Raw genomic sequence first — 14949 nt, forward strand, 5'->3', positions numbered from 1 at the left:
GCCAACGTAACAGACTGCTGCAGCTTTCATGCCAAATCAGTCTTTGTAATGTATCATCAAGATGCGATTGCATCTGCATACCAGCTGGAATGAAAAAAACCAAAAAGCATAGGTTGTCCCCTTGTTACATTTGCCATCTTTGTGTCCCATTCCCTTGCTAAGTAGCTCCATCCTGAAAATTACTTTTTATCTAGGGCTCCATGAAAGCCATAGTTTAGCTAGTCGAAGAAAGAATTGCAAGTCTGGTTGCAGATCCCTTTGGGATCTTGCCCCTAACTAAAGGGAAGAGGGTGTAATGTGACATTAGTTCTGAAAGTGTATAGGCTTCGTGATGATTTTGAAAGCCAAAGGGGTGGACTGGTTAAAGCTTTGGTGGATTGCACTAAACTCCTCCCCATGACCTGCAGGAGCAGCAGAAAAAAAGTCATGCAAATATATGCAGATTTTGTAATATAAAAGTGGTGGTGTTTTATCTTGGTGCTGATATTAGTGGCGGAGTCACAGAGATGTTGCTTCGTTATGTGGACAGTCTATAACACTCCATTCTCATACTTGTGATAGACAGATTTTGGGGGTTTAGGCAAGCTGCAAACATGCCTTGTGGAACCAGCTGCATTGAGTGAAGACACCTGAGGCCTGCCATGCAAATAAGCTCTTAAGTGTAGGAATTAGTTTCAGTTTTCTAGATAACATGGGTGAGCCACAAACTGGGTTCTGAACCGTTTGTTGTGCACCTGGGCTGTGAAGAAGAACAGCTCTTTGGTCAAATGGCACTAGGCTGGGGGTGATCAGCTTTTTCTCTGTCTCTAAAATGCGCAGGCACACATCTCTCTTTTTCACCCACACATCCAAACTTACATGCAGACACATTCCCACAGAGAAAAACATGTAGGCACAGACTATTCATCTCACCTCTCCTTTGCAGCATTTGCTCTCACGGCAGTGTTAATGTGAGTTTTCTTGGCTGGTAAGATGCAGCAACAGGACAGTGTCAGGAGGAGGAAGAGAAGGGCAAACCCAAGAAGCACCTGATTTTGCAGGGGCTGGCAGGCCATGGAAGCGGCTTGGTAGGCCAGATTTGTCCTGCAGGAATTTGTGAAATAGAATTCTGGGAAACAAATCTAATAAAGCATAGTTCAGACTAGTAAGTGTGGACAGGTGCAAGGACCAGCTTAAAGCTGGTCCACTAAATAAACATGGGAAGCATTTTTGGGGGGTCTTTCATGCTTTCCTTGCCTCTCAACCTCTTTTGATTTGCCTCTAGGATTATCATTGGTGGTGGAGGTCATTCTTAACCAGCAGCTTCACCGCCGTCTATCTCTTCATCTACGCAGTCCATTATTTCTTCTCAAAACTTCAGATCACAGGAACTGCCAGCACCATTTTATACTTCGGATATACAATGATCATGGTCTTGATTTTCTTCCTTTTCACTGGTGAGTCAATTTCTCAAGTCTTTGAGCGTCTCAGAGTTGGGAGATATGTCTTTCGTATAGGAGCATATGCAAAGGCACCTTGTACCAAGCTACACTTTGGTTCCATGCAAGTCAGGATTGTCCGCCCTCTGCCTTAGGTGAGTCGTCCTGCCTGTGATCCTTTGAACAGGAGGTGCTATGGACTGAAGGTGAGGCCTTCTGCTTGCAGGGTTCATACTCTACTACTCAGCTGCAAGCTCTTCCTTTCTCCCCCACCCCTGTATCTTAAAGTCCCAGTATGGCAGAATATGGGCTTAAACAGCCTTCCCTATCTGGGTGGCTGCCATATGATCTGGACTACAAAAGGCCAATGGTCAGCGATGTTCGGAGTTGTAGTCTAAAACATCTGGAGGGCACAACATAGGAGTATGGGTGGGATTAGTATGTGACACATGGGACCCACTCAGAGCACAAAGACATCAACCACCTTCCCGACATATATTTAAAGCACAGGGCTTCCACCAAAGAGTTATGGAAATCAGTCTGTTAAAGGTGCTGAGAGTTCTCAGGAAACTCCTATTCCCCTCACAGAGCTACAGGTACCAGAATGGTTCAGCAACCAATCCTTCCTAGGGAACTCTGGTAATTGTAGCTCTGTGAGGGGAATGGGGTGGGGTGTCTCCTAACAACTCTCAGCACCCTTAGCTGCAGTTCCCAGGATTCTTTGGGGGAAGCCATGGTTGTTTAAAGTGGTGTGATACTGCTTTAAATGTTGGGTTTGAATGTGGCCATCATTAATTCATGCATTCCTGGGCCATTTTATTCTGGGTGCTTTCTTTCAGAGTATTACTATGAGGCTGTGAATGCTCTTCCGTCATATAAAGGGCGCATTCAGCACTGAAAGGTGTTTTCTAACATTCACCTGCCGGTAATCAAATGCGCACATATGCTGATTTCTTACTGTACGTGTGAACCAGGACAATGTGCATTTGAAGGGTGGATTGAGCTTACAAATGGATAGAGTATTCAGGGAGCATAACATGATAAAAGTGAAAAAATAACAATTCCCCAAATTCTGCTAGAATCATGTTTCTCTTGCTATTCATGACACCTTAAAGACAAATAAAATTATCAAGTGTTTATTATGATATTTTGAGTCTTTAAGGTGCCACAAGACTCCGTAAAGGCTTTTGGCTGGAGGCAGGGGTAGAGTGGGGGCTTTAGCTCTATGGCAGAGCATTTGCCTTCCATGCAGAAGGTTCACAGGTTCAATCCCTGGCAACTCCAGGTGGGGCTGGTGGGAAAAGCCTTTTGTCTGGAAAAACCCTGGAGAGTTGCTGCCAGTCAGTATAGGTATTACTGAACTAAATGGACCCAATACTGTAGTCTGAATCTGTGTAAGGCAGCTCCCTTTGTTCCTACTCTCCTTTGCCTAAAAAAGCAAACATGGCTGCACTCCTGGAAGCTTTCATTAAAGGGTTTTCTCATCCTTGCTTGTGGCCTTGCCGAAGGATTTCTTCTTTAGCTGTCTTCAGTCGGATGGAAGTAGAAAGCGAGTAGGATTTAATCTCACCAATTTAAAATTATTAGTAAGTAAATGTGGGAATTGGTGTTCCCAGCTAAACCCTTCTTTAAGTCCACAGCTCTGCAGGCAAGTTCCAGATGGCCCCCCTATAATTTACCCCAAATAAATTCTAGCATTAAAACAAAAAAATGTTTTAATTCTGAACTAAAGCAGTATGCTAATGCCTGTCTGGGTTTAGCTTGGGTTAGCTGCCAATTTCAGTTTCGCTTGTGTGATATAAATTGCTAGAATCAGAAATATCCTTTTCATATAGGAAATGATAATTGAAATTGTCACAGCAGCTGCTGAAAGGGATTAAAATAGTCAGATATGTCGGCCCTGATCTCCTTGATACGAAGGGCAGTGAGGCTTAAATGTGCCGTGGCAAAGTTTACACCTGTGTGTTCTCGCGTTAAGGTCTGATTTAGACGTCATGTGCCAATCACAGTTTGGAGGCTTAGGAACATATCACTTTGCTTGCTTGTTCTAGCCCTCTGAGTGCTGATTATTGTCTCCAAACTGTGGCTTGCAAACCCACTTTCAAACCACCTTTTTGAATCATGGCTTGAAGGCAATTCCTGGTTTGCACCATTGGCAAACCATGAAAAAGAGGAGGTAATCAGCTTGTGAGAAGGAAGATGGGTCTGTTCCTTATCCTTCAGACTTTGGGTTGGAGGTTTGTACTCACTGAAGAGTTGCAGTCTTACCAAACAAGTGCCATGGAAAATACAAAGCAACCATGATATCCAGACCTCTCTGTGTTGCCTTCTGATCTCTCCCTAGAACATCCCCCCCCACCCTTTGAGTGCTTTTGCCTGGTTGGCATGTGTCCGTGAGTGATAATGATGTCTCTTGCATGCCTGTAAGAGGGGGAATGAAGTGTGTGTGTGTGTGTGTGTAGACCTGTGGCTTGCATGAGTGGAAAATAACTTACTGAACTTCAGTAAGTTATATCCATTGTTCTGCCCACTTTTGCATCAGGTCCAACCCAGCATTGCTATGTGGCTCCCAGAAAGCTGATTTATTATATTTTTATTCTGCTTTTCATTCCGATGCATCCCTAAGCAGTTTAAAAACAATAAATAGCAATACAATAACATTATAGAACATCCCACGTACAGCATAAGTCATATACAATAATCAACAAATAATCGGTGGAACAATTAGAATCCATAAAACACTGTTAACAAAGCAGCAACTTAAAAAATGGGTTAAACATCACAATTAAAGCAAAGGTCATATTATATGATGAGCAAAACAATACAGCATTTGTAGTCTATAAAACAACCTTAACAAAATAGCAGCCAAAAAATAAACTAAGCACTTCTAAGTTCATGCACACATACTTCAGAGACTCCCCTTCCAAAGGTTTGTCAGGCTGGAGGTGCAGCGGCGCAGGTGAAACCAACCACCCCCTGATGGCAGACAGTCTCTAACACCTCAGTTCTTCCTCTGGAAACAGCTCCCTTATGAAGGCTCCTAGGGCTGGAGGGCAGAGCAAGGCAGGTGGGGAAAGCCTTTATCTGCTGGCCAACACTGAGTCTCTCACCCCTCACAGCTGTTTCTCCAGCAGCAACACCCTCCTTAAGGTTCCTTGGGCTGGAGGGTGGGGCAAGGCAGATTCCCCTTTAGGGTATGTGGCCTTTGGGTGAAAAAGGTCCCCCACCCCTACATTATATGAAACTGCCTTTGCTAAGGTGTCTTTCATCCAGCATTGTGTTGTTGGTCTGGTCTTAGCATCTCTTTGAAGTCTCAGGGGAGGGGCTTCCACAGCTCTGTGGCTGCCAGGATTTGACCTGGGACCTTCAAAAGAGCAGAGCCCTGTGTCATCTTGTGCAATAGGTCTTTTCCTTGCTACCAGTCAGTGATCCTAACTGGGTTCCTATGCCCAGGCAACAGGGGCCAGAGCACTGAAGGAGAATGTGGCTGGGTGGTGCTCTACCCTTCCACGGAAGACAAGTGGTTTTATGGGTGAGATGGCAGTGCCTGGATTTGTGTGTCTGACTCTTCACCCCATTCCCACCCCTTCTGGGCCCCTTGCTTGGGCGTCTTCGGGGCTCCCCCAATAGCCCATGAGGGTAACACAGGACCTCATTGTGCTGGCCTAATACCATGCTGCTTCTTGCAATTATTATTTCTGTTCTTCTAAATTTGTAGCTAGCAATTTTCAGTATGATTCTCCGGATAATAATATGGTAAGTGAATGGGTATATTTTGTGCGGGGATAGCTTTATGATTACTGTCCTTCTTATGTGCTTGGACACAGAAGAAAATGCTGCATTTAGTTGGAAGCAGGTGGCTACTCTACACCCTCTGTTTTGTGATCATCATTTTCACTTGTGAGTTCATGCCATTTTCAAAATTGAGTTTTGATCTCCTGGGTAAATTGTGTTTAGAATTCCAGATTCCGAAAGCAGCCCCCACTGTGTGGCGATTGAAAGCGGTATGATGTAGAGAGTTCTTGGTTGCAGAAAACCAATGTGCGTACACACACACACACACACACACACACACTGCCAGAGTGCAGGATATATTCTGTTTTTTGCTTTCTTGCAGTTGGCCAGAGCTTTGAGTTCTTCTCTCTCTCTCTCTCTCTCTCTCTCCATTAAATGCACGTTTGCGAAGAGTCAGGTGCAATATAGTATAGACAGACTCATTTCAAGTATTGTGACATTACCTAGGAACATAGCAAGCTGCCTTATGAACCATTGGTTCCTCTAGCTTAGTATTGTATACACTGACAGGCAGTGACTCCAGGAATTCAGTCAGGAAGTCTTTCGCAGTTGTAGCTGGAGATGCTGGGGATGAAACCTAGGATTCTTTGCTTCACCACTGAGTTATGGTCATTGGTGGTGGGGAACCAAGAAACACACAAAATATAAAAATGCAGCTTTTCTCCATGTCAGCACAGAGTACTTCTATAGAGCACATGCAGACTGGAAGTAGTTCCTGATCTGTTGCATTACTGACATATGGTGTTTAGAGGAGGGGGAGAACAAAAGAACAAAGAGAAGAGGTTGGGATGTTAGTCTGAGCATAATAAAATGAGCCTCCATGTTGACTAGAGAGGATGCTTAGGCTTGGGGGTGGTGGTTTGAAACATCCCATCTAACACTTTTATGGCAGGGCAGCACTTCAGTGAGCAAAGCTGTTCCTCCATCTGTATATAAAATTGGGGAATGCAGAGTGACTGGCAGTAAAACACACATAGTTAACTTGTGGGATTTTCTGCCACAAGACTATGGCAATGACCCACAAGACTATGGCAATGACCCACCTTTCCTCCAGGAAGCTCAAGGTGGGGTACATGGTCCCCCTCCATTTCATCCTTGAAACAACTCTGTGTGATGGACTAGGCTAAGAGGTTGTGAACTTCGGGGCTGAGTGGGGTTTTGAACCCTTGTCTCCCAGGTCTTCTTCCTACTCTCGAACCACACCACCATACAGGCCTACATGCCTATCATTCCGTGGAGGAGGAGAGCTCTGTCAAGGTTTATTAGTCATGGTAGCTGTATGGCACCTCTGGATGAAGGGTCATTGTGCTTTCTTGGTTCCCGGGAGGCACCTGGTTCTAACATATCTATGTGTGTGTGTGTGTGTGTGTGTGTGTGTGTGTATTTGGGGCTGTATCCAGTGCTATCTGTGTACTACCACCAAGGCTCTTGCACTAGCATATGGGTGAGTTGCAAAGTTGTGCAACAGAGGAATAAAATGCAACTCTTTTGCTAGCGGAAACTCGTTGTGCAGTATATTGTGCAACAGAGTTACCAGCAACCAGCTTGTCCATTCTCTTGCGCAGCAGCATTTCATTAGCGCAAAGCATTTCTCCGATGAAACAGGTATACCACCGAATGACTTTAACTTACTGCTGTACTGGATACAACCCATAATCTCATGTGTGCGCACACAACACCGAGATGAAACGGAAAAGGGAATTGACTGACCTCGTAGCTTGGCTATAAACACTGTGCAGACATTCACAATTCGTATGCATACACATGAGATTTCCAGCCGAACCTCATTGGGATGCATCCTGCCTGGTGAGCCTCTCCGTTTTTGTGTGCAATGTCATGCCCTTTGCATTCTTCGTGCACTCAGAGCTTCCAGAGCTAGTGACGGAGGCTCTGGCTTGCAAAATTTTGCGGCAAGAGATACGTGAATGCTGTGCCCTTTCTAGAAGAAAGGACACTTTGGACAAACAGGCTGCTTCCGACATTTATTAGAGCAATGTCTATAATGCAATAAAGGGGGAGGGGTCTAATCCAGACAAGATTATGAGGAAGAGAATCTGCTACCAGATGTGTGCTTGTCTTTCAATGTTGTGTTTTAATTAGAGAAGTGGTCCCTGTAAATACATGGTTTGGAAATAGCTAGTTCCCTCCGCTCAGGCCTGTAACTAGAAGGCATTGCCGTCCACATCACCAGAGTATTTCACGAACCCCTTGTTCAGTGTGGTACAGTGAATCCTCCAGTTTAGCTAATGTTCCATTGAAAAAAGTGTCCTCTGTAGATTTGCAGAGGGCGGAAGTGCAGGCTAGACCATTAGGGCAAATGGGACGCTGCCCCACCAACTTCTGCCTTTTTACCAGCCTCCACCAACAAGCAGTGTGGGTAGTCTGTGTGGCTGTCAGTTTTGTCTTCCTTAGCCTCAGGTTTCTCCTTGTGGAATTTAGCAGGGAGGAGGATGGGGACAAAACCAGAAATAGCTGGCACCAACTGCCCTTGGCTCTTTCCCCACCCATGGTTAGCCTCTCAGCCTTCTGCCCTTTCAGTCCCAAGACACTTCACTCTCAGGGGTAGCAGCAGCCAGAGATCAACAATGGAGGAGAGAGCTGTTCATCTGGCCCACCTCCACAGCCACTGGAATTCCCCCTCCTCTCGAGGAAGCAGGCATTTTTGCACCTCTTGCCAGCAGAGGGAAGACTGCCCTGTTCCACCCCCTGCTGGCTGGCTGACTGAGAACCCACCTGGGCTGAATCTACCAGAGGAGTAGGAGCTGACACTGCCCCCTTCGTAGGGAACGGCATCAGGGAGAGGCAAGCGCCATCCCCATAACATTATTTTCTCTGGGGATGGCCTTGCCCTAATGTTTTAAAATATTTCAATTTGTTTTAACTGCTTTTTATCTTGTTTTTTTAAAAAATAATTTGGGTGGGTTTTTTTTCCCTTTTCTAAATTAAGGGAGGTAAGGTGTTCCTGGAAAGAGAGGAGCTGAAGAGAGCAGGGGAAATCCCAACTGCAGTGGTTCTAGGCAAGGCGGAGATACCATGTGTGGGGCAAGCCTGGTGAGGGGCATAGGCAGTTAGTGGCTCCCTCAAACCTGGGGAATTGTGGTTGTCTTATCAGCCAGCCCTCAGGTCTGCGGTGCTGCTGCTGTTGATCTGATTGGGAATGAGGGGGCCGATCTGGCCTGTATCACTGAGACTGAAGCCGTGTGGAGGGACCTCAGTGTCCATGCCAAAGCAGGTGGCTCAGGACATCATGGTTGCCACAACAAGCACGGGGCTGCTCTAACATGTCATTGATCCAATGCATGTGGCAGGTCACACTCTGGACCTTGTTTTCTTGGCTGGGCAGGACGAGGGTGATCTGAAAGTATGAAATATTGACATCAGTCCCTTGTCATGGTCACACCACTTCCTGATGAGATTTAGGCTCTCAGCACCCCGCCCCCAGTGGTGAGGGACCTATGAGGATGGTCGGCTCTCAGAGTTTGATGGATCTAATGGTTTCCCAGATAGCCCTGGGGGATTTCCTGGTTTGTTTTTATCATTATGAATTTTGTATTTGTTTTTGCTGAAAGGCAATGCACAATTATAATAAATAGATATCAACCACTGGAGGGGGACTTAGTTGCTTCATGAAACTTAAATTCCATCTTCAGGAATTCCATATTTTCTTCAGATAAAGAACAAGAACTTCCTTACTGGTGAGAGCAAGTGGTTCATTTATTCTAGTATATTCACCTCTGATAAATCCTACTATCTAGTGTCCCATAAAATGCCATATAAGAGATATGTGGTGTTCTGCCTTTAAAAGGTGTTCTTCTCCTGATAAGGCCTTTTTTCAGGCTTTTTTTTTGGGTGGGGGAGGACATGAGCAACTTAATGGATCTCCTCCCCCCCCTCATGTTGCCTGACAAGCTGCACAGAGTAGCCTCCTTGTTCTTCGCATCATTCTGTAACCTTTAAGATAGGAACCCTTCTGACAGTTTACTATGAGTTTTCAGAATGGTACTTTATGTTCCATAAAATGCTTTTATTTAGGAAAACATCCTGTTTCGCTTGGTGAAAGCTGCTGATAATGCAAAACAGCCTTGTCAGCCAGGCACTTTTAAGTTGGATGTTATAGGGAGGTTGGATTGGACAGCTACCTCTGTAGTGAGAGAGGTGCGTTGAAGGGTCTCTGTTTGCAAAAACACGGGGAGTGGGGAATGCAGCTTTGTTCTTGACCTGTGTTTCCAATTATTTCTTTTGCTTGCACTAATTGATCACAGGTTTTGGTGTTGGCAAGGACGGCTGAACTTGGATAGCTGAACAGCTTTATTGAGTTTCCTTCCAGTCACTACCGTATCGCTTGATCGCTGGCGTTGTGGTTTTGCTAAAGGAGATCTTGGTTTGCAGTAATTCTGCAGTAGTGGAATTCTGACCTTTGCTCTTTACCTTGATGGAGCCTTTGGAAGCCACACTTTGATTTTGAGTCCAAATAATTAATATGGGAATGCCCATTTTATTATTCATGTATTAAGGCTCTCTGGTTGCTCGAACTTGTCTAAATCTTCAGCTTTTTTGTTGGGAATGCAATGTGTTTATGGCATAAGACGCATTCTACCGGATCAAGCCAATGGCCCATCCAGTCCAGCATCCTGATCTCACAGTGGCAACCCAGATAAATGCCTGTGGGGGCGCACAAGCAGAACCTGAGAGCCAGAGCACTTGCTCCACCCGCGGTTCCCGGCAGCGGATATTCCAAGTGTAGGGAGCAGATAGCCGTCGTGACTAGTGGCTGTTGATAGTTTTATCCTCCATGCATTTGTCAAATCCTCTTTTGGTGGCCATCATTATCTCTTGTGGAAGCAAGTTTCATAGTTTAACTTGTATTGTTTTTTTTGGGGGGGGGAACACTTCCTTTTGCCTGCTCTGAGTCTTGCAGCACTCAGCTTTACTGAGTTCCTAGTATTCTATAAGGAGTAAAACTTTTCTCTTATCCACTCTCTCCACCCTATGCCTGCCTGAGTTTATACTGGAACACCAATAGGCTCTTGGCTGTGTTTTATTCTGCTTGAGATGGTAGGATCCCAAGGGACTTTGGAGAGCCTTGGTCCTAAGGGAGGCTAGAACTGTCTCATTGCGAGGAACTGTAGTTCTGGGGTTCCATCTAAAGCTCTTCAAGGAACTACCAGGGGCGAGAGGAGAGGTTACTTCCCACCCCAAATCTACCCCTCCCAGATTCAGTGAGTGTTCTTAGCTCAGAAGGTTATAATGCACCCATTACTTCCTAAAATAAAAAAGATAGATTTATTTTATCATTTTAGAAGAAAGCTGTGCTAGATATCCATCCCATTGGCAGCTGGTTGGTCACTGTGAGAACAGGATGCTGGACTTGAGGGGGAACTGGCCTCATCCAGCAGGGCTCTGCTTATGCTCTTATGCTGCCCTCCCCCAGTTGTTTAGGACTTTAAGTATCAACAATGAAACCTTGAATTTGGCTCTGTAGCTAATAGGTAGCCAGTGCAGATCTTTCACCACCAGTGCAATATGTGTAAAGCCTGTCGGAACATCTAGGAACTGGAAATCCTTTTTTTGAACTCCTAGATGCTTATGTGTGCATGGGGAGTGTGTGTGTGTGTTTATGTGCCCTCTGTCTGTCTAACTCTCCATCTATCCATCTGAGGATCCCTAGAAAACAAAAATTTTAAATGTGAGATCCGGGAGGCCACAGAGGTCACACTAGCGCCAGATAGGAGTGCCTCACACAGTGGGGAGGAGTGAGAATCGACTGCAGACTGGAAAGACTTTGAGATGTCAAGCCCATAAAGGAATTAAATATCCTTTTGTGGCTGGTGTATGATCTCCTATCAAGCGCAGTAAATCTGCCGTCCCCCCACTGTTTGAAAGGATGATAGCTGCAAACCCTGCGGAAGAGGGTAATCTGCAGAACATAATAGCAGGCTGTGGGAAAAAAGGCCTTAACTGGGGGAAAAGAGAGAAGTGGCAATCTGAGGGGACTAGAATATCAAGCCAGGTGTGTTGTGGTGGTGGGGAAGAGGGCAGCAGTGCTTGCAGGGGGAGAGGGTCGGGGTGAACCCTTTTATTTTTCCTTTGTAAGGGTGCCTTCTTTTGGTTAGCAGCAGCTACTGACCTGCCTAATCTGCATGCATGTATAAGGATTCAGTTCATAAGGAACTGCATGCATGCATAAGGATTCAGTTCATAAGGAACTGCTTCTCTCATGGCTTGCTATCTAGAAGGGCATATGCAATGCATTTGCGATAGAGATAGTTCTGTGGGAAATGTGAATGTCTTGGAAACAGGCAGCAACCAGAGTTTATTTCTTAATGCTTCTCCCCCCCCCAACCAGTAACACCCCCTCCCCCCCTAAAAACAAGGCAGCTCAGAAGAGTGGACACAGATGCAAAATTTAATTAGTAAATTTTAAGTAGCAGGAATCAGAATGTTGGCATGCCTAGCTCAGTATTGTCTACCCAGGCAGTGACTCTCTAGGATCACAGTTACTGGTCTCTCCCAGCCCTGTTAGGAGATGTTGGGGGTTGAACCCAGATACTTCGGTGCGCAAAACAGATGCTCCATCCACCACTTGAGCTATGTCCTTTCCCTGAACAGAATGTGGGGTAGGTTGTTGTGTTCTTGCCATGTCCACATATGGTGCAAAGAGCCACCCACCTCTGTACAGGGTGGCAAGGGAGTTGGGACCCAGTCTGGTGTCCTCTCACCTCTGTCGTTGTGCTCCTCTTTCCAATGGATTCGTGCTAAGCTGAATACCTGCAGAGGGACACCTGTGTGCACCTAGCTGTGCATGAGCCCTTGATCACATGGAAGATGCATGCATGAAGACTGTTGCACACACATAAACACCTCTTGGCAGGCACAACTAATCAATCTCAGGTGTGTCCAGTAGGGCACATCTCCACTCCCTCTTCATGTTTGGTGTATAACTGGAGGGAACACATGACATGAGCATTGCTTTGTAGTTATTTGGAGTATTGGAATTCTGGCTTTATGCTCAGCCATGGTAGACCTCAGTGCACATACTGTTATTGGCATCCATTTGTCTTGGGAGACAATGGAAGAGTGCACCTTTAGGGGTAAAGTCAAACTGTTGGAGAGTTACAGCTCCTGCTGTGGCTGTAGAGACTGATGCAGGAGAGAGACATGTGTTGTTGCAGGTGGGGCACATGAAGGGGCCTGGTTGTGTTGCTGCAGATGCACCATGGCGTTTCTTTTCTCTGCGTTCCTCCTCTGGTCACTGCTATGGATGCACAACTTGACTGTCTCCAGGCACTGCGACCACCTGCAAGGAATTTCCACACAGCAGGATTCATGTTGCAAGCCTTCATGTCACGTTTGCAGGCACGTTTGTAACATAGAGTCAGTGCACAAAGAGGCAGGCAATTCCATGTGCCTTCCAGGACTCTGGGAGCCGCTTTATTGCAGTTGCTGGAAAATGCAGGAGGAGAGAGTTGCTTTTGCACTCAGGCTCTGCTTGGAGGCTTCCCAGAAGCCCCTGGTTCACCAGTGTGAGAACAGGATGCTGCATTACACGGACCACTGGCCTGATCCAGCAGGGCTGTTCTAAAGGCTCACAGAACACTATGAGTCCAGAATGATTGACTTGAGTCCTTCTGTCTCCATTCTCATAGTGGTGTACTGTACATTCTTCACAGCTTCCCAGAAGTGACTCTAGGTAGTGAGTCACAGGGTTAGGCCAATGGCATTGCCACTGAGAAAATGTTGGGGGAACAATACAGTGGATATTCAGCTTGGATTTGGCTGCTAGGTTAACAGGAGTTTTGTTTCTTCTTGAGCAAGGATAGTTAACTACAGCCTTACGCGGTCTATTATTATTTTAAATAGATAATCCCTGCATGTGACTTAAGTTTTCAAGGCAACTTTTCACACTCAGGATCACTTTAACAATTTTCGTGTAATTGATGTGCATGTTAAGTGATCCTGAGCATGCGGTTTTGCTTAAGAAGGTAAGATGTGCCTTGCAAACTCAAACCAACACTCCCTCTAGCCTACCATTCTCTGACAAAAGAGAAAGTTACCTAAGCAAGTGCTAGGTGGTGTAACAAGAACTACCTAACATTTCACCCTGTTCAGGAAGGGCGCCTTTTGCATTCCAGGAGCATGTAAACATCTCAACTTCTCTTCTTCTTTTTTAGGAACGATTGGATTTTTTGCGTGCTTCTGGTTCGTTAGTAAGATTTACAGCGTTGTGAAAGTAGACTGAAGATCTTCCACGTTTCTCTTGAACATATCCAGCAAGTCAATGGATATATATATATATTAACCATGTACTGGGATAAACATGACACCTTTAAAATAGACATGCAGAGTTGGTATCTTGGCACCAAAAAGCAGAACGGGACCCAAGGAATGTTGGACAATCCCAGAGAACTTGACTTCTATCACTTTTTACAAATGCTGCATCCCAAGTTGTTTATTATTACTATTATTATTATTGTTTGCAGCTGAAAGAACGAATCCAGTTTAACAACGTGTGTGTTGCGCACTGCTTCTCCCAAGCTGGGGTTTCTTGTGACTTTGCTACTTCTCTTTTTACACAGTTATTTGATTATTCTGTTCACAGTATAGGACCGTCCGGTAGAATCCTATGTAAACAAAAATGTGACTTTTAAAAACTTAACATTTAAGTACAACTGTACATAATAGTCTGCATCTCCTTTGCAGGTTAGCTGGTCACCTTATACAAATGTACAAGCATTTAGTGTCAAGTGCAGATCTCTTGGCAGGAGGAGAAACACCACACTGTCTTCGTTTTGAATAAAGCTGCACAGTTCCAACAGACCTGTGTGTGGCTGCTTCATCAGTTACCTTGAGCTAGTTAGTTTGCTGAAGTCCCAAAACCATTTGTTTATATATTGTAATAAAAGGAGCATAGGGAGCAGCCTTATCCTAGTTAGATCCTTCGTCCATCTAATGCAGTGTTTACCTACATGAGGCGTGGGAAACCTTTGGCCCTCCAGATGTTGCTGAACTATGGCTCCCATCAGCCCCAAAAAGCATGGCCGGTGGTCTAGGCGGGTTGAGCATATACAGTAATGTCAACCCTGGCCCAGCTGCATTGGTTACCAGTTAGTTTCCAGGCCCAATTCAAAGTGCTGATGCTCACCTATAAACCCTTAAATGGCTCAGGGCCCCAATATCTCAAGGACCACCTCTTCACATGGAAATTGACCCAGACCCTGAGATCATCACCTGAGTCCCTTCTTTGTGTTTCTCCTCCATGAGAGTTCTGGAGGGTGGCAGCATGAGAATGGACCTTTTCTGTGTTGGCTCCCTGTTGTGGAATACTCTCTGCAGGGAGGCTTGCCAGATGCCTTTCTAACATATCTTTAGGTGCCAGACAAAAGCATTCTTCTTCAACCAGGCCTTTGGCTGTTAATCAGCCTATGGCCTTTTAAAGTGGGTGGTGGTGTCCTTTTTATTATGTGTTCCATGTTGTAAACCACCCTGTGGTCTCTTGATGAAGAGCGGTATATAAATTTAATAACCAAATAATAAATAATAACATCTGACGGGCCATAGGTTCTCCACCCCTGGTTCCACGCCTACCTAGAGATACCAGCAATCAAACCCCAGAACCTTTTACATGCAAAGGTCTACAACCCTCTCCTCTGTTCCCCTCCTTTTGTTTTGGCTTGCTAGGAAGGTCCGCCCTTCTGCAGTGATGGAGCCAGGGATTTATAGTTGACATAAGCATCTG

General features: G+C 45.4%; 1 protein-coding gene across 1 annotated transcript in view; it reads left to right on the plus strand.

Annotated features, from left to right (window-relative positions):
* Positions 1 to 14030, plus strand: part of LOC309523428 (transmembrane 9 superfamily member 2-like) — a 57082-nt gene extending 43052 nt beyond the window's left edge. Inside the window, exons 16-17 of the mRNA XM_082207256.1 lie at positions 1265 to 1436; positions 13385 to 14030. Coding sequence (XP_082063382.1) covers positions 1265 to 1436; positions 13385 to 13452 — 240 coding nt within the window. The 3' untranslated portion in view covers positions 13453 to 14030. The remainder of the gene's footprint in view (positions 1 to 1264; positions 1437 to 13384) is intronic.
* The last annotated feature ends 919 nt before the right edge of the window (positions 14031 to 14949 follow it).

The sequence above is a fragment of the Podarcis vaucheri genome (genome assembly GCF_965113315.1).
Source record: "Podarcis vaucheri genome assembly, chromosome: Z".
In the NCBI taxonomy this organism is placed as follows: domain Eukaryota; kingdom Metazoa; phylum Chordata; class Lepidosauria; order Squamata; family Lacertidae; genus Podarcis; species Podarcis vaucheri.